The sequence below is a fragment of the Hetaerina americana genome, unplaced genomic scaffold (genome assembly GCF_022747635.1).
Source record: "Hetaerina americana unplaced genomic scaffold, ioHetAmer1.1.p SCAF_1, whole genome shotgun sequence".
NCBI lineage: Eukaryota > Metazoa > Arthropoda > Insecta > Odonata > Calopterygidae > Hetaerina > Hetaerina americana.
In genome coordinates this window covers 74,545,516-74,570,481 of record NW_027286069.1, presented here as the reverse complement: position 1 = coordinate 74,570,481, position 24,966 = coordinate 74,545,516, and the positions used below count along the sequence as shown (strand labels likewise).

Here is a 24,966-nt window from a genome sequence, read left to right as displayed (position 1 = left end):
GAGAGGTAGTATAAAGAAATATATATATAAAGACTTAATCATGAAGTGTGGTGTTTCATGGTTCCGAAATAAGGTCTTAGAGAAAAGGGGACGAGTCCAGAAAGCAATTACTCAGATAAGGGTGTGGAGAAGTTTGACGAAAATAAGGCAAAACGGTAGACAAGAGAAAGTTTTGAGCTGATCAAAAATTTCCCTTCTTGTGGCATAGATTTCAAAACATAGAGCAAGCAGGACCAAAAATTCCGTAAGTGATTACCCTAGTTGCTGTTGGCAAAAATGTAATAAGAAACAATTTGTCCATATTCGGGTGAATTTTTAAGGAATGGGAGAAATTTTATACAGCCCTCACCCCATCACAGGGTGAATTCTAGACCTTAATAAATTCTGACCTTAATAAATGACTTGATGATTGATTGATGATTCAATGACCTTAATAAATTCTGTGCTAGATCAGAAAAGCTTAGCGATCGATAGAATATTCGAGAAGGGTAAGAAGGGAGGATAATAAATTTGAAAGAGGAGAGGGGCCACGGGAAATGAGAGTATCAGAGAGAATTAAAGAGAGGGGAAAACAAAAAGGGAATAAAAAATGTAAGCTGATATAAATCGATTCCCATGAAGTGAATTGCACATAAATGACTGAAATATCAGTTATTTTTTCTTAAATAACGGCATTATTATTAATGGACACTTTTACTCTCCCATCATACCATCACTACATATGTTGAATTTGAAAACAATGAACTAACCGCGTTGATTCCATCGGAGACGCGTAACAAAATAATTTAAACGCAATAGTTCGGTGTAAACCTAAAAAATCTGTGAAATCGCCTATAAGGAATCAAATATAAATGCCAAATAGGAGGTGGCGAAAGAAAAAAATCATCGATGGGTGCTCACCTTTTCCGGATATACTTTAAACTACCCACAGTTAAAATTGACGCCATGTTTTTAAATTTTCGCTCTCACTGTGGTATTACTGCCGTTTGTCGTGTTGTCCACTTTCCATCACCTTAAGGATTGTGGAGAAACGGCAACAGTGATCGATTCACCTGCGCACCCACCGATTTGCCAAATACCTGTTCATAAGAATGAAAAGATTTCAAAATAACCACTTGTGAATTTAAAGTAGGGCCTAAAACTTCCTTTTAGATGGATCCGAAAGAATAAAAACTACTAGAATCCCTAATTCACATTCTTGAAAGCCAGAGGTAATATTTCGCCAAACATTTCCTCGTTGCGTACTGATTTGCGTAAAATCCACCACCATGTTCTACACAAGCATTCACTACTCCATTTGAGCTTAAAATATGGGGCAGTAATAAAGGAAAATCCTTGAAGCATTGAAAACCAAACGGCGACGCTCGACAAGTCCGAGGTACGAATTATCCAGCCATTTTTACGTAGAAATCATCACTTGATTATGGAAATTCACGATTTATACGTTCGCACCAGAGCAAGATTCGTTGGAAAAAAATTTCCACCACAACGAACGGTGTAACGCGTGAAAAAACATACATCTACATCACCAAACACTGAAACGACGAAAACGCATTTTGTCGAGGCGTCGCGACGGGGTAACGTAGCGGCAGAAATTAAAAATGAAGTTAACCCAAGAGTGGTCCCGTGAGATACAGCGAGGGAGAGTGGGGGGGGGGAAGGAGAGGATGGCTGAGAGGCTCATGGAGGGTGGGAATGGCAGAGAGGGTAGTCCAACAAGCGCACCTCTCCGAGAGAATGACGGGGTAACGAGCGGAACGGCGGGACACGTATTGGAGGGCAGGTCGGCGCGAGAGAAGACACTGCGACAATACGAAGCGCTATTTTTATCCGTAATGGTTTTACGGCAGATATAGAGGGACGAGCGTGGAAACAGACGAGGGAAGATTAATGACCACTATGATTGGGCCCCGTGGAGAAATCCTGCACATGTTTTCATTATTTTTTCTTACAAACGTCGTAGTCGGATCCGCGCTCGCTTCGCTGGATAGCAAATGAAAGGACACCCCGTCCTCAATTCTTCGGGGGCCATGTTTTCGGATTCTGCCCGCACTCACTTTCGGGTGACCCTTTTCGAATGACAGCCGGTTTGCCGGTGTTGTGGCAAAAAATACGGCGAAATAGGAGAACTTTCTCGATCTAATTATAGGATCCTTTCGCCTACTACGTTCCTACTTAACATGATGAGGGCTAACCATTATGTGAGTACATTTGACAAGCAAAAGAACATGGAACATTGTAAGTCTTAATATAGCAACCCTCGTGAATGTAAGGTAGCCTAATACCTTCACTTACAAATTTCCTTTGTTTTTTCCTGGTATTGAAAATTTCATCATGTTCTCCCGAAGAATTTGAGGACTTTCGGACTTTTTAAATCTAATAAAACTGGGTATAATACTATCTGAATCATTTATATTGATTACTGTGGCACTCAAAAATATAGCGCCATGGTTTAACAGTTTTTAAACAAACTGGATTGGGCATATAAAAACAGAGATGACACACCAAACAGATGTTATATTCTCATCTCAATAGAGTCAGTATCTCGTCGCTATCTTGTTTTTTCGTGCCATACATTTTCGAATTTGACTAATGTACAAAAACAATATTCTATAACACAAAGATCGCATTTATCACTCCATCCCAACATTTTCTAGACAATTCCTACAGAATAATATTTGACGATGGAAAAAGCCCGAAAATATCGTTATGTGAAAATTTTAATCAATACAGTTTATTTATTTTTTGCTTAAATCGATGCAACAAACCGCAACACTTCCTCCATAGTAGGAAAATTTGCCAATGTATATGTATATAATAATTCAAATAAGTTTATAGATGGCTAACATAACTGTAAATAATTAAGCATGATTTACCTTCCGTCACCTGTGGTTTCCAACTAAGTTGCGGAACACAATTTAAAAGTAATTTCCACGTATCTTTAGTTCAATCGTACAAAGTTTTACAATAAAACAAAAGTTATTACAATTGTTGCTCAGTTTAAACCTAACCTTATAAATAGTTTTAACATGTAAAATATCATTTTCGAATGTTTTTTGGAAAGGACTTGTATTTTTGAGGAATCTATTCCATCTCTGAATATCTTCTAGTTATTCCATCCCTTCCAGATATTCCATCCTTTGAAGCTTCGAAAAATCATGTTCCCTAGTGTCCATCGCACCGTTTGCATTAGGTGAAGTTTTCTATCGGCGTCAATGGAAATTGAATTCTAAATTTAAGCCGAACGTTTGAACAAACAGACCGCTCTGTCCTCCCAACTATATAGTATTTAGTCATAATAATATGCAATGTCATCATGCAGTAATATTTAACGAATAAATTTCACGGGACAGAGAGATAATATTCTCTTTTCCAACTCCTATTTCAAAAGGAAATGTGACTCAGGATATCTACATGCTGATTCCCATTGATCTTTCTACACTCAAATTCTAAACAGCGTTATCACTACACTCATTCATTCAAGAGTTTTTTTTAAATGAAAGAATAAATATTCACCAATACAGCATATATCCTGAAAGAAGAACTGTGTCACTGATGTCCGAACGCAATCTAAATAGATTTTCCATTCCCTATCAATCTAAATAAAAGCGTAAGAAGTACTAAACCGGCTATTTTTACAAAGCGGTATATTTGTATCCACCAGTGATACGCTATCTGCATGATGCCAAATTTTATCCGTACATCAATACTCGAGTAAAGTTCTCAAATAATTTGAATGTTAATCAAATCAATATAAAATGAAAAAGTATTTATGTTATTGAGGCCATATAATCAGCGTAAAGTAAATTACCTGAATTTCCAATTCACAAATGCCTGAAGTGAAGGCTGCGATAAAAATTATAACAATACTCATAAAATTTCTATTTTCTAAATATTTATATTGCGACTTGCTCGGAAAGGAAAGTTATCTTAAACTATCTAATCTCTTCGATTATGATGACGCTAATAATGCTTGACAAATAACATGAGATTATTTCTTTGTTAAAACAAACTTTTCGTAATAATTACCTTCAAATTTTCTGATTCCATTCTATTCAATATATTATTTAATCTCTCAGCACTTTAAAACCTATAGAAAACAATAAACACATACATAATCAATTAATTCACCATCTTATCCGCACAAGTATTTCTTAATACGTTTACGCCTTCTACTCCTTGGTTGACGTCAGTTGCTGCAAGCCGTGACTCAATCCGAGGTCGGAGAAACTCCCACCGCCGAGGGTGAAGTGTTCTGGAGAGTTTTTGGTTGGCGTGACCGCCGCCTCCCGTCGACCCGGTCTTCCATTTTCGTCGGCCCCCACCTGCCAAGCGCAAGGCCACGCCCACCCACTAACACCACCTCTCCTTCCATCCCTTCCAACAATCCCCCGTTCCTTCCCTGTCCCAATCCGGTACCCACAGCCAACCGCAACCATCCTCACCCCGCTCACAAATCAACCCTTCCATCAGACCACTTCGCCCCCTCTCCCCGTCGTAGTTCACTTCTGACCTCCATCCCATCCCCGAATACCGTCCCTTGTTTCCCCCTCCATTTTTGACCTTTCCATCTCCAGCGAGCTCGTTATCCTGACCTTCCACTCCCCTACCGTTTGGGTCCATGCGCCCGCCCGTTGTTTAGTTCGTTTTCTTTCTTTCCCCATCAGTACGGTTCGATACGATACTTTTATTGCATTTCTGTCGACAATAATCGTTATATCGTAATTTTGCGCCGAGCTTGCCAAACATGTTTGCCAAAACATACTGGCGCCGAAAAATGACTCTTTGCTGCTATTCTGTACCTGCATTTTTTAGAGATAAGAATTGCCATGCCTTGCACGTGCCTAATTCCTAAGCGAATACGTTATTCGAAACGGAAATAAAATTAAAAATGCCCCACGGAATCTGGACACGAAATTCGTTGAGTTACATTCCGCATGGCTGAAAACTACTCGAAGCTTCTTTAATTGGGAAATAAACCCTCCATATGGGGTCGTCTTTGAATTACGTAAGTCTGTTTAAATTTATTTTTACTCTTTCCTCCCCTTCTATGAGGATATGGAAGATATGAACCTGTCCCCGCCTCATATTACGAAATAATTGATCCTACCACTAATACATCAAACAGGTATCCTTTTCTAAAAAAAAGCGATTTGCGTTTGACGAAAGTAATTTTTATTACGATTACCTGCTGTTAACTTTAATTGCCAGTTTTATTCAAAAAAGTGTTCACTACCGTAAATTTTTTTTTATTTACGGCTATCTTAATATATATAGTGGAATGAAATAGACATTTCAAACCTCTTTTAACAGGTTCTTCGTACTTATATAATTATTGTACGACAGTTTTATTAGCAAGCATTTGTAATGTGTTCTTTGGTGATCAAATAATTAAATATACGTGTATTATATGGCTGTAATAATACAATAATGCACCTTACGTTACATTCGTTCTAAATCTCGGCAAGGAAGACTAATGAGACGGCAAAAAGCCTTCCGGGATATTCGGACGGCCCCTATAACCTACGTCCTCCATTAGAGAAAGTGAAAAAACCCTTTCAAAGGTTGCTGCCTTTCATTAGCCTGAGCTGTCTTTTTACACACTTGGAAGTTTTTAAATTAATGTATACATTAATAGAGCAAAGGCCCTGTCAAATTGTGTTGCCACCACTGCACGCGGTTTGATACTCATTGCCACTGGCAAATGTATGATATAATCGACATCAAAACACAGACATACAATATGAAGGTATTTTTATGTAAACCATGTACAGTTTACAAATATGAGAAAATATATTCATCGAAGCTGAAAGGGGGATCCCAAAAAAACGGAGGTTGTTTGCGGTACCGAAGTGTTTATTTGAACAGTTTGTAGAAGGAGAGGAAAGTTTCACGAAAATGTTACGAAAGACTATGAAATAATGTCGTTCTTTTGTTCTAAACAGTACCTTTGGAAAACAATTCGTGCTAATGCAACAATTTCAGAGTGTACAAATCATACGCCTTGACTGGGATGAACTCTGAAATTGTTGCATTGAAATGCACATTAGCGGATGACTCCGTTAAAAGTTACTGTTGCGGCATCTCCCGCAGTTTCTTTGGAACAATTCGTGCCATTATCACTCAAAAATGTCAGCCTGGATACATGTATATCGTAACATATCGAACAGACGCACCCACCCTTTGATAGGTAGAATACGATCGTACCTTAGAACGTCGGTCCCGATTCAAGTCGTACTCTCGCGAGTTTGAGATTTTCGTCCTCGCAGCGCGCGATGAATTCCCATGCGTAATTTAAAGTGCGTCTTTACGTATATTTTAGTCCGGGCTTCAACGGGATTTTTTCGTGTTCTTACTCACACGAATGAAGATTTTACGGTTCGACCGGACAAATCTGAGGGCGTGAAATGAAGCCTTCTCTCTCTGTGAATCGTACCTCGTTCACTCTTCGTATTTCTTACGAGGTTAATCGAACAAAATCCCAATAAAGAACTTCATTTTGGACGTCTGTTCTTTAGAATATTTTAATTTTCATTGGCGTGGAACGTTACAATCCCCTTATTTGTCTTTCAAAAATCAGTGTCACCAAGTTGCAATCTGATACTACCCCATCTGTTTGAAAATGTCCGTAATAAATATTTTTGTCGTATTTTATTTTGAATAAAAAATAAAGGAAATGGTATCATTCCTATAAGATAAATTATGAAAGGTATTTTAGAAAGAATTAAATTACTTTATATCTGCAACACTGTGGAATAAGGCACATTATTGAGTAAAATATTTACTTATTCAATATTCGTATTCTTATGTGGTAGTAACAAAATATATGATAGTAAATAAAAGAAGTACTTCAAAAAACTCCCAAAATCGGAATACAACCTTAGAATTCGTCTACTAAGGTGCACCCATAGGAATAGCCTTTTGCTTGAATTATTTTCCTTATTGCACTTCCTGAAAATTTTTTTGGATTTTTCAAATGTAATAAATAGATAAAAACTATATATTTTTATGCTCCACGAAAAATGTCCTCTACATCCCGTAAATTCAGATATAATTTAGTTTTTCTCCTTTCGAGAGATCTTAACATGATTTCTCTAATGCACATATCCACAACTTCGAATCCTAGAATCTAGGAATTCGAACAAAGAACATGGATAATGTTTTATGCAATACGTATTGGATTTTCCTGAGTAGAATTTACGGTTCAATATAAATTTGACTATTGCAGGATCTCAGAAAATACTACCACATTCTAGAAAGCTATGGCATCATATGAATTTTTCCACATCATACGTCACCTTGTGAACTCTACGTCTTCCTCCACGAGGATTTCAATGCGTGAATAGCATTATGCGCCAATATCTTTCAATGTTTTGCCATGTGTTTTGGAACACTATTACATTATTTAATCTTCGGGGTATCGTTTCTTCTCTCTCTTATTATCTGATCTCAGAAATCAGGATTTTTTAAAGGGTGGGGTGGCCAATGTACTGACTTTCCATTCAGAGGTCTTGGGTTTAAATCCCGGTGACGGCAGGATTTTTCAGGGGTATTCTGATCCATACTTGGTGCAAGGAAATCAGTCTGATTTCCATAAAGTTTACTAATGATTACTACAACCTTGAAAAAGAAGTGAGTATCCTTCATTCTTCAGGAGGGTTAGTTCTCTGGTTACTCATACTTGAAGTAGTTCGATTTGACTGATGATGACAAATAGGAACATTCTTTGATCTAACTGTTGACTTCAATTTTTTAACTCCAACACTCAACAAACCTTAGAAGGCACTCCTAGGCTTTATGTTAGGCACTTCATGGGCGCTCCTGGTGTATTCGTGACGATATATTCTCTTTTGTCAATAACAGACTTCCAGAATAATTATCCCACCAACGCGAGAACACGATCAACATCATCATGGCTCAAGGCCGAGTAACTATGTAAACATGCGATAAAACTAACAAGGGTTGTCTGATTAGTGTTAATGAGCAATAGACAGACAGTGGTAGGGAGGCCTAGAAGAAGCCATTTTCCTCGGAGGAAGGCTTTTTGACAAGCGGATTCATAAGAGTATCCAAGGGGAGGAGACAGGAAGCGGAAGAGGAACAAAAGTTAAAAGGTGGGGAAGGGTTGGCGATAGTGGAATCCTGAAGAGATACCAATAAGAGGACACTGAGGGAGCTGGGATGTGTCCCCGGTAATTTATGCGTCAGTAAACCGAGGGGCGCGGCTCCCTCTCCGTCCTGGGGCAGAGTGAGAGTTAACTTCAGCGGGCAAACAATCTGTCACCTGAGCAAATTTCATGGAGGAGACGATTATGGCCTCTCGTCGACTCAGCAACATTCCCTTCACTCTTCCTCATGTTCACCTCCAGAGACTGCCGATCGAAGTTTTCTATCTACCTCAAACTTGGGTAACTTCACGCTTACGTAGAGATTTAAAGCATGTAAACGAAATTCCTGATATTATGTGAATGAAAGAATCACAAGAAATAAAAAGTAGTTGATTTTTCTAGAATCATATGAAAATCGCCACTTAATTAAGGAAAAAAAGAAAAGCTCCAGATTGACGATAGGAATTCTCTAAGCACGATTATTTTTTGCTGTCATGAAATCTTTTTTTTAGCATTTTATGTCCAAAATAATGGTAAACATAGATTTTACTTATTTATTTGAATAAGATTTTTTATAATAATACTTTTCCATGGTGAATTTCAGCAGTAGTTGTGTAGTAATCTTTCCGAAATTTGACAATCTTCATTTCCTTCACTTTTGAATACATATTTTATTTTTCTAAATATTATTATCTGCATTTGGATAAGAACACTTACTTTGGCATCCGGTTAGTGGGAGCTTCCCAATGTGGATGCATATCTTATACTTTTACTTTTCATTTTTATCTTATATTTATTATCGCTAAGCAGAGTCATAGAAATTTCTAATTACCACTGAACCCTTGTCTTTCATAGACACATACTGTATGTAATTGATGTCACAATCGATCAACCCAATGACTTCTGCCCACTGTTCATAGTGGAATGCTATATACGTACTCTGGGGTATACTGTATGCTGGAAAAGATTACGTATACGAGTAATGTAGGATATTATTTGGCCCGCGTGAAAATTCCAAGGAGACTTTGACCCACTTAACAAGACGCATGAATTTATGTACCTCCTTAAATGACGTCTGCCGTTTTCCTGTTACAGGGAATGAAGCTTTCAAGGGCGGCGCTGGCTGGGGAAATGGCGGGCTGGATGCAGAGGCCGGCGGATTCGAGGGGGCAGAGAGCGAAGGGTTGGCGGGTGGGCGGCAGGAGATTGTTGGGTTGGGGCTCGGGGGTGGAGACGAGCTGGAGGGGCCGGGCTCAGCTAAGGACGACGCTCCTCACCTCGAGAGACGGGTGGGACTCATCAGTGGGGTGGCTCTAATCGTCGGGACAATGATCGGTGAGTTGATGCAGCACTCGACCTTTCCCCCCATGAACCCTCACTGCACGAAAACCGTCCTCTTCGTCTCAAGCCTCAGCTTCCCTTGTATGAAACAGTAATCACCGAAGAAAGATACGCGAGGGAATTCAAGAGAAGCAAAGGTTGCAATTAGATAAACATTGATCCATTTCATTTTTCTCCTGATTAATGTAAAACGCCTGAACTTCTACTGTAATGAGTTGAGGCAACGTTCACAACTAAAAATTCCATACAAAAAATGAATTAATGCAAAAATTTAACGAAGTCGGTTCTCCTTGGCATTAATCTCACAGTCATGGATTATAAGATCAAATACACTCTGTCCATGGTAAATTATTACATTTTGAAAGCATACCTGGAAGGCAACAAACAACTCACGAAAATAGCGGTATGGCCTAATCGAATTGATTAAATCGGGATGACATGGTAGAACAATAACCGCATAAAAGTTGAGAGTAACTAAACGATACAAAAAGGTGCGTCAGACTGCGTGTGATATGTTACGAACCAATGATTCTTCTCCATGTTCAATGCTCCAGTGACCCTGGCGGGGAACATAAGAAATGAACATGCAGTTTTGTCTGGTAGACTCCATGGGTAAAATTTTGTTCACCGAAAATTCACTTCTTCAAATAAAATAAGGAAAATTTGACCATACAGTTCACATTACCAATAGAGAGGAAATACTTCGTTGATGTGTTGGCATTAAATTCAATAGTGAAATGAAATTTCACAGTAAATAAGATCAAACACTTTCTTCTTAGATACTCAGGCACGCATTAAAGGTAAGACTAAAAGGCGTATTACATTTGAATTTGACGTTATGAAGGTTTCGATGAAACGACCATGGTACTTGATTATTTTCGCCAATATATTTTTCGAAAATATTCTGGAATAAAAGGTCTCGCGAAGAGTTTTGAAACGAAATGTTTCCTGAAGTTTCGGCACTGATATAGGAGTCTGAGGCCGGGATTGCCATTGTCACCCTCGCTGACCAATGTTGCCGTTCACTTAGCGTACCGATTTTATGTGCTAATTATTGATTATGAGGTAGCATTAACAAAAATGTGCGAATAGTCCACTGAATAAATTCCACAGTCCCATTTATTTTCGCAAAAATAAATATGACACAGAAAAACTTCGGTGAACACAAATAAACACTTTATTTTACATGATCGCCTCTGTTTGCGAAGGGCTTCAATAAACTACGTTACCATTGATCTACACTACAGCAAATTCCTCCTCTGAAATGATATCCAACGCATATATCAACTTCAAATGTAATTATTATACGATTTACATGTAGACACATGTTTTAAATCAATTTAAGTAAGAAAAGTTCAAATAAATACATATTATCAGACGTTTTTGAATTTCTCCTCCATAGCACCTAGTTTTAGATGTTTCTTTTAGAGAAGAATGAGGCCAAGTAAGTAAGCTTAAGGGTTTATAATAACAAAAAGACTACGAAAGATGTATTCTCTAAGATTTCAATGCGCATCAATCAGAATAATAGTGGCCCGATAGCATGTCTGACGGTACAGAAAACCATTAACAGTAATTTTTCTTCCCGTTGTACAATTCTCCTTAATTATGAATTCATAGAGCTAAAAAGGAGAACCATCAGAGTTACCGCTTATTTTTCAAATGCATAATGTTTTCCTCGTTCACATACCATCGGAGCTGATGTTTCACTACAAATACTTCGTTTGCCAATTTTTGTAAATAAATACAAGAAATCTGTGTTTGAGACATGTATCCAGATGGTAATAATCTGATGTTTCAGGAGTACTTAATTTTTTAACGCACAAATGAAAACAATATTTCTTCCAGTATTAAAATTAATGGGAAAGTGATGGTTTTCTGCACATCTCCATGATAAATTTAATTTCAAACCGTACACTTGACTCTCTTTCTATTCAACAATTATATTTGCTATAAAATGATTCAGACAGTTTTAGAAAAGAGGATTTAGAAAATGGCCGTTTTATAATGAATTAAACGACTCTCGCTAACCCTAATGAATTTAGCATAATTTATCCCTTGATATCACAGACCTTATGAAGCTCAAAAATGATTGAAATATCGCAAATAAAAATAATTGATCATTTATATAGTAGAAATAGTTGATTATCCAAATTTAAATTAATATCTATTTAGGATTTATTGACCGGCGTAACTTTTTGAAATTATTCCACACACGAATTTTTCCGATGGTGTCTATTGCGCAACACACCTGAGCTCGGCCTCCGTTAATGGATCCCTCAAATGTCTATTTAGGATGTGCAAATAGTATGTATCGAATGCCTCATTTTTTTCTTTCAAGTGAATGATCCGCCGACTGACTTGCCATTCTTTGCTTCCAGGTTCTGGGATTTTCGTGTCGCCTGCTGGCCTACTGGTGCGAACGGGCTCTGTGGGTTTGAGCCTCATCGTATGGATTGCTTGTGGAGTATTATCCCTTTTAGGTAATCTTGGGATATTTGCTGCCCTTGACAGAAACTCCAATTGATCGTTCTCTGTCATCTGTTGTGAGTCCTGTACCAATGTAATGTATCGACCGAACTACGAGTTGATTTATTTCGAGCATTTTGAAGCGATAAATGAATGTTTTCAAACAGTTTCAGCTCACCCACACCAGCGGCGTACCATCAGGGGTTCGGTAAGAGCATTTTACGAAGTCTAAATTAGTCCCGATTTCTTAATGAAAACTTTGGCTAGCTAAAACTTTTTCTAAGTGTTAAACGTAATCTGAAATTCCTAAATCCGTCACGTTTTTTTTCATTTTTCGCAACTACATATACAAGAAATGCTAACAATATTCGTACGAATATCGTCACCTCGTTACACCTTAATTCTTATTCAGTTCTTAATTTCTCCGTCTGTCCTGTGTTGAAGTCAATTTCACAACGGGGGAGACTTTGAACACTTCTGATAGGGTATTTATAAGATTCAGGTAGTTACCAAACCTAATATCTTCTCGGGCAATGAAAACCTTATACGTATACCTTTATAAAAACGATAATCCTTACGAATACACTAGAGTTCCACATCAAATCTGGTGACTTAAACCTAAACTTTTTGCCATGTTCATTAAGTTTCTACTAATTTCATACTTTCTTAGTGCCTTATAACTTTCCCTTCCTTCCCCATTCAGGCGCTTTAGCTTATGCAGAGCTGGGCACAATGAACACATCGTCTGGAGCGGAGTATGCATACCTGATGGATGCGTTTGGTCCTGCCACAGCGTACCTCTTCTCTTGGACATCCACCCTCGTTTTGAAGCCGTCACAAATGGCCATCATCGTACTCAGCTTCGCCCAGTATGCCGTACAGGCATTTTCAGGAACCTGTGATCCTCCGCCTCATCTTGTCAAAATGGTAGCCATCTTCGCAACGGGTAAGGCAAATCAAATTTGGATATTTCGCGGTAAAAATACTGTAATATATGTGACCTGAAAAATTATCAAGTTAGAATAACTTCAATTATTCCAAATATACACTACCAGATTGTAAATCGAGCTTCTGTTTTCTATCTCATTGAAAAAATGTTTATAGCGTTAGACGGATGACCTACATGAAGAATCGTGCAGTTCTTATAACCAATTCAAATTTGTTCATAACGCTAATCGCATCAATTTGACGAAAGCAATATTTTATATGTGAAGAATCACCTGTAGAATTCCAGGCGCAAAAGAAGAGCCAAACCTCCTCAAGTTCTAATTAATGGTGTTTTAGTCGTAGATTTTTCAATTTCCGACCTATCCATCGTCTATCGGGATGTCCATAGGGCGATTGAAATCAAGTCATAGAAACAATGAATGCCGCAGTCCTATTATTTCCAAATGAACTTGAGTGAGCGTTAATAGGTGCCAAATTTATTCATGGTCAGCAAAATTACTTTCTAGAATTATGCTATCATTTAACAATGCAAATGTAATTATTTTATCAAGATGTTATTCAAACTTAACCCGAACCATCACCGTATTTCCATCGTATTCTCAATATTGATTTTGAAGTTTACTCAGGGGTAGATTCTATTGCGAACGGGGAAAGCCTTTGCAATATTTATAATACTTAATTAATTCTTCAATAATAATATAAATTACCATAACACTCCGCATGTCACAAAATACTCAGCTTGTGTTAAATCGCTGAGAAACAAACTGGCACAGCCAAATTCCTATTTCGTGAAATTGCGAATTTCTTCATCTGCAGAAAACTAACATATTATTTATATCCAGCAGCTCACACTATAACTTTGATATTCTATTCGTTTCACGCCCCTGATAGCCGTAAACGCAAATAAAAAGGAGAAGCCGCAATGAATCTGAAAACACACTATTATTAAAATCAAAAGAATGGCCGTAGAGACATTCTTCTTTTCGTATCATCGACATCATGAAAACATATCGGCTATGTTCTTTTATATTCCTTTTAAGATCGTCAAATATTTAGTCTCATTTGGAGGTACATATATCCTTCGTGGAACTTACATCACATAAAGGTCATTCAGGACAGACATTTGGAAGTTTTGGATAACTATTTAACTCCCTCATCTGACTTCAATGAATTTCATAAATGTTGATGGGAAAGTATTCAATTTTTCCCTACCATTTCAAAGTCGTAACATTATGTGATCTAATCGGCCGTAATTTGACAAAATATGTTACAGATTTCCAGAAGTTTTCCAATAAATTAATTGCTCAAATTACCCTTTCCTTCGAAGAGGGCACTTATCGGGGAATTTGACACCACCGTTGGGTAGATAAAATAGTTTCTGGTGTCACTTTGTGGAAAATCTTCATATTGAAATTAAATCACTTGGCTTTTCCACATAGAAAAAAAATTATTTACTACCTAGGTTGCGTAATTGTATAACATCATCAGGTAACATCATAACATCATCAGACCTGATGATGCTACGCCATAACGAAACCTAGGTGGTAAATAAATTCTTTTTTCTATGTGAAAAATCCAAGTGGTTTAATTTCACTTTTAACCTACGTTGGGTTAATGCACTCAAAAAGAACAAACAAAGAAAACATCATCAGAAAAAATTCGAAAAAAATGCATAATATGTACGCACCATACCCCACTAGACATTCCTCTTACGTCGACTGCGCTTCTTATAATTTCCTATCTAGACAAATTCCTCCGACTCTAAAATTCCCCATGACTCCTCGGTCAATCGAAGAGATGATCCAACCTTCTTAACACACTACTGATTTGGAGCCACCTCTCGTGCAACAACAGCATCGACAAGAAATGATCTCGATACTGATCGTTTTAGGAAACCGTCAAAGATTTTTAACTTCACAGTTCTGCTTTCGATGTCCCTGAAAAGGTCAGTGGAACGCAGGGAGTGAAAATGAGTCCGGAGGTGGATTGAAGATCGGAAAATGACGGCAAGACAGACAGAGTGGGGGAGGAGGGATCGATGCCCGTCATCAAGGAAGCGGGGAAGGCAATCTATTCAACTCCTGCAGCAAGGAACAAAATGAGGAATCTCAGAGCTCTGCTGTTCCTCCTCTTTCCCTTTCGAGATAGAGAGGCAGTGATGCCAAAAGGAAGGTCATTCAAAAGAACAGGGTGGCGCAGGGAGAGGACGGCAAAGAAAAAATAAAAACGCTAAATATTCAGACCAACGTGCCCAAAGGTATTGATGGAATTTTATTTTCCCGCACGTCAAGAATTCAGTCCCCTGGCACGCCAGAAATTCGCCCTTGACACGATGCCTCGGCCGTCGTCCTTTGAGAGTAGAAACTATGTCCGCCGCGGAAATCCGCATTTTTCGCATATTACGAGTTAAAAATTTTGAAAATTCTAACCATTCCCCTCTCAAGAGTACCGCCAGCTATTTCAGGGAATCTTACTACGGCAAAAGATGAGCGGATAGCGCATAAGTGCCTAACTTCATATGGATTGGAACCAAATAAATGTTTCAATCAAAATTCAGAGCTAACAACCAGCAGTTGAAATTAACGAGTTAATAAGCGTGCGCTTCTTATATGGGGTGAAAGAGTGAGAGTTTCCTCGAAAATTCGAAGCAAGTATAAGTGGAAGAGTAAAGTAATGTTGAAGGCCGAGACAGAAGGGAGAATTTTGAGATAAAGGGGAAGATAAGGGGGGATAACAGCCATTTTGGATGGCTTGAACGTTAATTAGTATGGCATGATGTATGAGTATGTCTGTAAAAATATGATGAATCTTATGTAAAAATTCCAATAGCTGCTCAAATGTGATTAATACTGACATAATGATAATATAATAATTATGAAAGTGAAGGAGAAAGGCAGACTACACATAAACAGAACTATCCTGAAAAAAATTCATTAAATGGGTGATAGTTTTGAGTGAAGACACAACTTCCTACATGGCTTGAATGGATATCTGTGATGTTTCATAGCTTAGGTGGTAACTTATTGTAAATTGTAAATGCAGGGTTTTTTGTCCCTGAAAAGCTGCTTTATTATATATATATATATATATATATATATATATATATATATATATATATACTTCTGGTACAGGACATCATAACTCCCTGTAAAATGGTTGTTCACAACAGTTTTGAAAGAACTCCCAGGTATTAAGCAAAGTAGCACTAGGGCAAGAATGTAAGCATTGGGGGTGGGTGCAGGATTCAGGAGGGGAGGATGTTAAGACTACTAAAAATGAGGTGGCATGGGGAAATATATAGGGGAAAGGCAATTAATTAGAGACATTTTTCAATAATCTGAAAATTTTATAGCCATTGCAGATAATACCGGAATATAAGGTTCAATATTAAATACACATAAGAATAGACCATAATACAGGGCACATTGGTATTAACAATTGACAGTAAATCCAAAAATGTGTACTCGAAACAGGTGGAACACAGTGTTTTGGCCTGCTTTAGAACATGTTCATCCCAAGATACTTAGGAGGTTAGTTTTACACCAAAGAATTTGGTACTTGGAGCCTGCATTTTAGGATATCCATTTAGATCAAGCAGCAGGTAATCTTGGCATTTATGTGATATGAAAATGTGACTAATCTGCATTAAGGCCAAGTCAATTATTACTCTATGCTCATTAAACCAAGCTATCGTATTATAATGAACACCTACAACTACAAAATTCACATTAATATTTAACTCTTAAAAATATTGATATTGCATATATACAATTATTGTAACTGGCAAGTCAAAATATCAATGAATTGATGAAAATGTTTGGAAAATCTTTAGCTTCTGGAGGACAGCTTAACAGGTGACATGAAAATGTATCAATTTCTACCTGTTAAATTCCTTACACAAACCAGAAATATTTTACAAAATTGAAAGGGCTATAATTATGGATATTGCCACAATTTATCATAACAGAAGAATTCCTAATCCTTTGAAATACCAAACATCATTACCCATTATATGTATCCTCAATTACAAAATTATCTTTAAATGTTGAAAAATTGCGACACTAATTATGTGCTAATTCAGATTACCTTTGCAATTTATTTTCAGCTATAATCCTGTTCATCAACTGCTACAGCGTTAAATTGGCAACAGGCGTACAAAATGCATTCACTGCAGCAAAGCTTGCAGCAATTCTCATAATTATTGTTGGTGGTGCCTACAAGGTTGCAGAAGGTAATAAATTTTTATCACAACAAATGAGAATACCTGTTTTAACTAAAACTAATCCAAAACTAAGGCTGTAATACATAAGTTTGAGAACTTCACATTTCTTTGTACGACTGGCAGCTTTGATAATGTTTCTGAAAGCATTTTAAAGTATAGGTAATTACTTCATTCAGTAAGATGATGTCTAGTACCAACTTCTAATATTACTTTAACATGGGAAGATAAGAAGATATAACTGAAAGCACAGAGCGGATCACTTGTACAATTGCATTACTTGTACAATTGGTCATTACTACCAAACTATTCCATACCATGATTGAGTTGAACCATGAACCATGCCATGAGAGATGAACTTGTCTATAGCATTTCGATTTCTATTTGATATACATATTTACTATTCAAATTGTTTACTAGTCTACCAATTTGACACAACCCAAAATAATAATTTGAAAATTACATATAATATATTTTAGTGGCGAACAATACAGCAATATTTTTAACTAAACTTTTGTGAAAATTCAGTCTAAAAAACTTCAACTTGTTTAACCAGTTGACAACCCAATATGGTATTGGGAGGCCATTCTCACCTCTAATTTCTCAGTTATGCCACTGCTCAAATAATTACTCTCGTCCCCCTCTAAATTGTGTTAATTGCTACTTTCCTTGAAGCAATTTAAAACTGCTCAATACTTTTCCTTTTTATTCAACATCCGAAACCTCTGCCATGACATTAAAATGTTATCTCTCATTTGGAAAAATATTAGGAAAAGGTGTTTAAAAATTCTCTTCTATTTACCAAATTTCTTCCATCATTATGAAAGTCACCATTAACCAATTTCTCATCTACCTCATAAAAAATTGTCCCAAACAAAATAAAAAATTATACATTTAGGTTAAATTATCCGACTTAGTTTTTCCTTACTTGTAAGGATTCAGAATTTTTTTCACCACGGTCCACATTTGTTCCATGCTCAATCACCACGATGAAAGTTTGAAAATTATTTTAATGTAAATTTGCTGTTTTACTAGAGTATTGCACTTTCTTCAAAGCTACAACTCATTCCACAAAATATATTTTAAGTAATATCATCAAAATGGCTCCTAGATGACTTCAGCTAGCTTCAATCACTTCTTTAAGGTGGCCACTGTTACATTGTTTACATTACTGTTACAGTTGTTTCCATTACTGTGTTGCATTACTATTTCCATTGTTATTTTAAAAAAATCTTATTGGATAACTAATATTTTATGCTACAGGAAATACCAAGCACCTGGCAAATCCATTTGTGGGTACAACAAACTCTTTAGGAAGCATTGCAACAGCTTTCTACACTGGTTTATGGGCATATGATGGATGGTAAGATTTTATCATTCTTATATACAGTATATATTATTCAATTGATTTGGAAATACACATTTATGATCACACTGTCAACAACAATATGTTTGTGGCTGTTAAAAAATTGTAATAATATTGTCTAGATTTAAACAAATGAAATAATTTTACTATTTAAAACTTTTAAGAATAAGGAAGCAATGCCACCAAAACATAGCACTTAAAAAATAATAAAGACTTTTTCTACTGTACACTTTAAGGAACTCACTAAATTAATACTTTTTTTTCTAGGAACAATCTCAACTATGTCACAGAAGAAATCGTGAATCCTTCCGTGTAAGTATCGCTTTACTTTATCGCATTATGTACCATTGCATGCAGGTACTTAAATAATATATCCTCTTTGCTGAACTGGTTGCCCTGTAAACCTCAGTGAGCATGATTTCTATCAGTCATGCTACCAATAGTACACAATCCCAATAAAAAAATCTTAAATTTTGAAAAGAAAAGACAGGGGCCTATGAATTCTCATGCTCTAAAATATTCCAGAAAGCACTTTTTAATATCCTTTTGGAGAATCCTGTGAGTGGATCCCTGGTGAACCAATGAATTTCAAATAAACTTGTCCTTAGTTCTCCATTTGGAAGTAATATGCTTGATTCTTTTTCTTCACTAAAATTAATGTAGGCACGAATAAAAATGACTAAACATGATTTCAAACTGGGAATTGATTGAAAATGAGACATCCCTCATTGAATTAACAGTTTGGTGTAAACAATTAAGAGCACTAGCAGCATTTAGAAGTAAAATTCAACTGCTTTGTGAATGGTGAAGTACTAATGATGCAGTCAATTATTATCCTCTTTCAGTGGGCACAGTATCTAATATACTATATGGAAGACTCAATAATTTCCTTATATTTTGCATTTAATAAAGTACCGTATTTTCCCATTGATAACGCGGACGTTATCTATACAAAAATGTTCAGATGATCGAAAAAATGACAATGCACGCCATGTAATGGAAATATTCCAATAGCAACTAAAAGTACCTCAAGTATCATTTATTTACCCTTAAAAGCTGCATATATTTACTTGACTATACATATTTTGCAAAATGTTTTTATTCATGTCTTGATTTATTTTATAGGAACCTTCCACGGTCCATCATAATTGGTATTCCACTGGTGACACTGTGTTACTTTTTCATCAATATATCATACCTGACAGTCATGTCAGCTGCTGAGCTGATTGAGTCAGAGGCAGTAGCAGTGGTGAGTTGGAGTCCCATTGCATGACTGCAAGAACCTTACCAACCTCAATATTTTACTTTTTAGATTTTTCCTTTCACCCAAAGTTTTTCAATATTTGATTTTAAAATTTTACTTCCTGGAGCAAAATATTAATGAATAAACTTATGCAATGGCCAGTAATCACATTTTTTAAAGTATTTTCATAGATACAATAATTACAAATATTTCTATTTTCATTGATAATGGCATAGTTACTATTGATAACTTGTGTTTTTCCTTTGGGAAAACTGTAGCAGAACTATTTTTGTTTCCCCATGCCTATGTTACATGAGGGTCTCTTTGGTTTGAATACTTATCACATACATATGAGGATACATAATATATGATCTCATACCTGCTCAATATTTACTATTTAATGTCCTACCTTCAGGGACATGGTAGGCCAGTTGAGCATTGACCAGAGGGCCTAGGTTTGATTACCAAGTACACCTTTGGGCACCCCAACTACACCCAAGCTATTTGATTTTTTGGTAAAAGATAGATCTTCCTCAGAAATTACAGGTGGCACAGGGAAAGGAACTGGCCCCCCTACCCTGATGTGTGAATTTCACATGCCATTGGGCTTAGTACTAGGAGAGCTCTATCCTCGCCCGCAAAATTCAACTTTGGATTGGTTACTGTGGTGGGTTGGCCCCAAGTTAAAATTTAATTCAAACAACAGGACCTAATTTAATCTTTAATTTCTCTTCAGTCTACAAGATTATTTTAACTTCAAAAAGTACTTTAATGCTACATTAATATACATAATAATGCCTATCAATGAATAATTACAGCATAGATATCATAAGCAAAAGTAGCTAGCACCTTGATCCTTACTACACAATATGGTTAATATATAATAGTCCTACTACAGGCTACCAATGAGGAGTTATTAATAATAATAATTCATGCTGAAGCTCCATAAAACACATGTACTCATAAACTGTCTAAGTCAATATTTTACTCTATTTTCAACCCCAAAAACATCTTAAACTTCTAATGACCTTAGTAGTGATAAATACTCCCTTGAATGATGGCCTGAGAAAAATTCGTCAAATTAGATATTGTTCTATAACTGTCAATGTGGCATAACTATCTTCTGATGAGTAAAACAAAGCTATATATCTATAAAAAGTATTCGCCACAGACTAAAATGAAATAACAGCCTTTAAAGTACCATGATTCAGTTACCGATTACAAATAATGGCACTTAAAAGTCATAACCTAAGGATGAATCAGTCCATCATAATGTAGTATGGGAGTGGAGTGTATGTGGTGTGCTAGTAGAATGTGAATGGAAAAGGGTGGAAGGGGACCCCCGAGTGGGCCCTCGCCCACCCCCCTTTCCATGACTGGGTCTGCCTCCGGTCTTTTATTCTGCCCCCCCACGTGCGCTACCCATGGCTCCTGAACTCGGCCTACCATCCCAATGAAGACTTTTGGCAACAGAATCCTCGGTGTCATGGCATGGCTTATGCCGCTTTCTGTCACCATGTCAACATTTGGAGCTGCCAATGGAACACTTTTTGCGGCTGGACGGTGAGTATCACCCTCCGATGGTAAACGACCACTGCCATCCTCCCCCAAAAAAAAAAACCCACAGCCTCCCCTCCTGCCCTGGGAGGGAGGGCAGAGGGACACCAGCCAATCGGCCTTGTACCTCCTATTCCCTTGCCCTTGCCATCATCTTCACCAGCCTCTGCTTTGCGGCCAGCCGGGAGGGACACCTATTGGACATCCTATCTCATGTTCACGTCCGCAGACTGACCCCTGCTCCAGGCCTGATCTTCAATGTGAGTTTTTCCCCCAACATTATACTTCTCTGCTGTCTCTGTCCAACAGTCATGAGTTCTACATACTTAATTGAAGTCTGCCTTCTATTATTTTTCTTATCTTTTGGACGAATAATAATTACTTATCACAGATATGTTTTTATAGTTTTTCCTTAACTTAACACCTTAACTTATAATATGAATGAATGTCATTGCATTTGTGCAAAAAGTAAGAATATCATTAAAGTAAAGTTTAAATAAAATGTCTTGTGATTTAGCTAAAATTATATTTAAATGCAGACTAGGTTGACCAATATACTAACATCCAAAATCATGGGATACATGGGGAAAAAGTTGATAACTCAATGGATATGACTCACTCATTATTTTTTCATTAAACGGAAACCTCCCAAGAACTTATTCCGACTAATTTTTCTCCACCAAAGCAAGGTTGTGCCACAGTCAATAGTATAAATATAAATGATAACAGTAATTAAAAAATACTAGAAGATAAGCTAAACAAGGAAAATAAGTAAATAAAAAAGGTGAGATAAATATATAGATTAAAAAAACAAATTAATATAATATTTAAAAATTGCCAATATAAAACTGGAACAGCCAAATATTTGAACTTATATTTTAAGCAGAGGTTCAGGACAACAGCCCTTTCATGCCTGTAATTTCACTTAGGATGTTTACTGTACTTCAACATAATATCTAATGCCAGATAGAATCATTTATACTATTAACTGTCCTTAAACCCACAGTATGAAATTTCCAAAAAGTCAATAACCAAAGTGCTAATTCCATTAAACATGTTAAAATGACAAAATTCCAAGGGAAATGTGTAACCAATAATTTTTATGCATTCATTAATACTGGTGAGAGTTAATTCATAGCTACCCCATTATTACCTTAAAAAAATAAGTATTATTATCTTTCACAATTCTAGTTGATGGGGCACACATTTTCAGTGTTTAAAATGTTAAAACCTGTAACTGGAGACTGTTTTACCCCAGACTTAATTCTCATTTTAAATAAATCCAAAAGTGAACTACTGTAATAAAATAAATAATTAAATCCTAAAACCCATGAGAAATATCCATGAAATATACAAAAAAAAGAAGAAAAGCATACATGAAACTATATTTCTTTTATGTGAAAAAGCAAACATTCTCCATTTTCCCATTTCCTCTATGAAATAGGCCATCATCACTTCTGCCATGGTGCTTTCGGGAACCATTGACAGCCTCATCGACTTCTTCAGTTTTGCAGCCTGGATTTTCTACGGCAGTGCCATGCTTGCTCTAATTGTCATGAGGTTCACCAAGAAAGATGCACCTCGCCCATATAAGGTGATACTAAATCATTAAGAAAATTACACATTTTTCCGCACTACCATTTACTCTGCCAAATACACGTCCAAAATAATAATTTTAATGGCTAACACAGAAAAAGATGATTCAACTCTCCACTGAATTCTCTGGGATACAGAATTTGTGAAATCATATTTCTTCAGTTACGAACACAATATGTCATCAAATCTATATTTCAGTGTTAACTGGCATTTACAAGCCAAAAATAATTTAATAAGTTCTACTTCACCATTCAACAAATCATCATGCATATATTCTTAGTGCACTACTGTGTACAAATTACAGTGGTTTAACTAAAACTATCTTTTTTATTGTACAAACCTTTTTTCAAAGAATATAAAATTATTTCTTCCAGGTGCCTATAATCATTCCATTGGTGGTACTTGTGATTTCGGTGTACCTGATAGCAGCTCCCATCATAGACAATCCACAGATTGAGTACCTCTACGCAGGGCTCTTCATACTTGCTGGCCTACTCCTCTATGTTCCTTTTGTTCATTATCATTATGTGCCCGCAGTTATGGGTGAGCAGACATTTTTTTGTAATATTCATTTTGAATATTTGTGCACCACATTGCTATTTTAAAATTATTGATTTAAAAATCATCAACTGGGAAATACTTTGTGAGTTTTATTGCCATCATATTGTTAGCTGCTTATATTACATGCCATTCAATAACCCTGAAAAAAATTGAATAAGTTACTGATTGATAATGGATGGTCCATAAAAGTAACTAAATGACAATTTGAAACTGCAAAATAAGTTTCCTGAATATAAATTCACTTCATACTTGATTTCTATAATTTGATTTTTTAAATAATGAAGCTACATACAAGCTTATTGGAACAAATCTACAACTAAGCTGATTATAACACTGGTGCTTGAAACCTAATTCAATAACCTCTCTTTCGATCTCTTTAGAGAAAATCACAGTGTTCTTCCAGCTGCTGTGTGAAGTTGCTCCAACCCAAATGACTTTTGACTAAGGGCAAGAGCAAGAGGAGAATTGTTGGCTGATCCATTCCTGTTTGAATATCCAAGGGGGGCTTATATGCTCCACATTGGAGGCATCTGCTGCTGACACTGGTCCTAGCTGTTTTCCATCCCTCCTGGCATTGTACGAAGCAACCTGCTTCATTCACCAGCATCCCAGAATGGACAAATTTTTACAAAGTTTTGATAACCATTGATATTTTACAGTCTCTTTTTTGCCTTATGAGGATGGATTTCAAAAACTTTCTTTTCCAAAAGATAATATATACATTTTTACATATATATTATATATATATACATATAAATGATTTTCATATCCTTTTGTACATTTTCCTTTTTTAAAAAGACTTCATCTTTCACTCTGAGTAAGAAATGCATTGTGTTCTTCCAATGATTCCAATTTGAAGAATTTCTTCACTCTAAAATAAGACTTAGACACATAGCAAACTTGCTTCTTTAGAGTGTGTAAAAAATGCCAATGTCATTGAAATTCCTCCCACAACATGCCTACATGCCATGTATGTTGCTAATGATCTAAAGGTGAGGAAGTGTCAAAGGATCATCAAAAGCTGCTAGATGTTTTCACTCGTTCACAGCAATTCAGTGAGTGAAAACTGTATCCCTCATTCACAACTTACGACGCCAGAGGAATAGAAGAATAACCACTAGGAGTCAACCTGTGTTCCTCTTGATTGTTTTAAAGGTCTAAGACCTTTACCTTCAATGTACATTATTGTTTATGCCATTTGTATAAAGTGTACCATAGAAAAAATACAATGAAGTTCAAATTGCACTTTCCTTCTTATACATTAACCACATCCAATAAAATAAAGGGATATTTATTCAAACAGTATCTGCATACACCTTCACACCACCAATTTGCACAAATGACCTCAGTAGTCGGTCGCCTCCCCTAAAAACTACTACCACCAATTTGACAGGGAATCAATAATTCTATGCACCCAGCAGATGAGAAACAAAGATGTCTAATTAAATCTCAGCAGAAAATCCCAGAAAATTAAACGAGATGCCGGGTATGCTTCATAAAATCACTTAATTAACATTTCCGTAAAATATTCATGAATCATCTTTGCCATTTGTTGAGT

The 24,966-nt window shown here is 36.5% G+C and overlaps 1 protein-coding gene across 3 annotated transcripts in view; it reads left to right on the top strand.

The window, feature by feature from the left end:
* The window catches only part of sbm (L-type amino acid transporter sobremesa), a 78,470-nt gene extending 53,817 nt beyond the window's left edge, over positions 1 to 24,653 (top strand). For 2 of the 3 annotated variants that reach the window (XM_071591599.1, XM_071591589.1), the window contains exons 2-13: positions 9,204 to 9,443; positions 11,831 to 11,932; positions 12,622 to 12,864; positions 16,972 to 17,097; positions 18,349 to 18,448; positions 18,719 to 18,763; positions 19,577 to 19,700; positions 21,154 to 21,257; positions 21,415 to 21,511; positions 22,696 to 22,845; positions 23,222 to 23,390; positions 23,789 to 24,653. In XM_071591599.1, coding sequence (XP_071447700.1) covers positions 9,204 to 9,443; positions 11,831 to 11,932; positions 12,622 to 12,864; positions 16,972 to 17,097; positions 18,349 to 18,448; positions 18,719 to 18,763; positions 19,577 to 19,700; positions 21,154 to 21,257; positions 21,415 to 21,511; positions 22,696 to 22,845; positions 23,222 to 23,390; positions 23,789 to 23,853 — 1,565 coding nt within the window. In that variant the 3' untranslated portion in view covers positions 23,854 to 24,653. The other variant, XM_071591608.1, reaches the window with a different exon arrangement.
* The last annotated feature ends 313 nt before the right edge of the window (positions 24,654 to 24,966 follow it).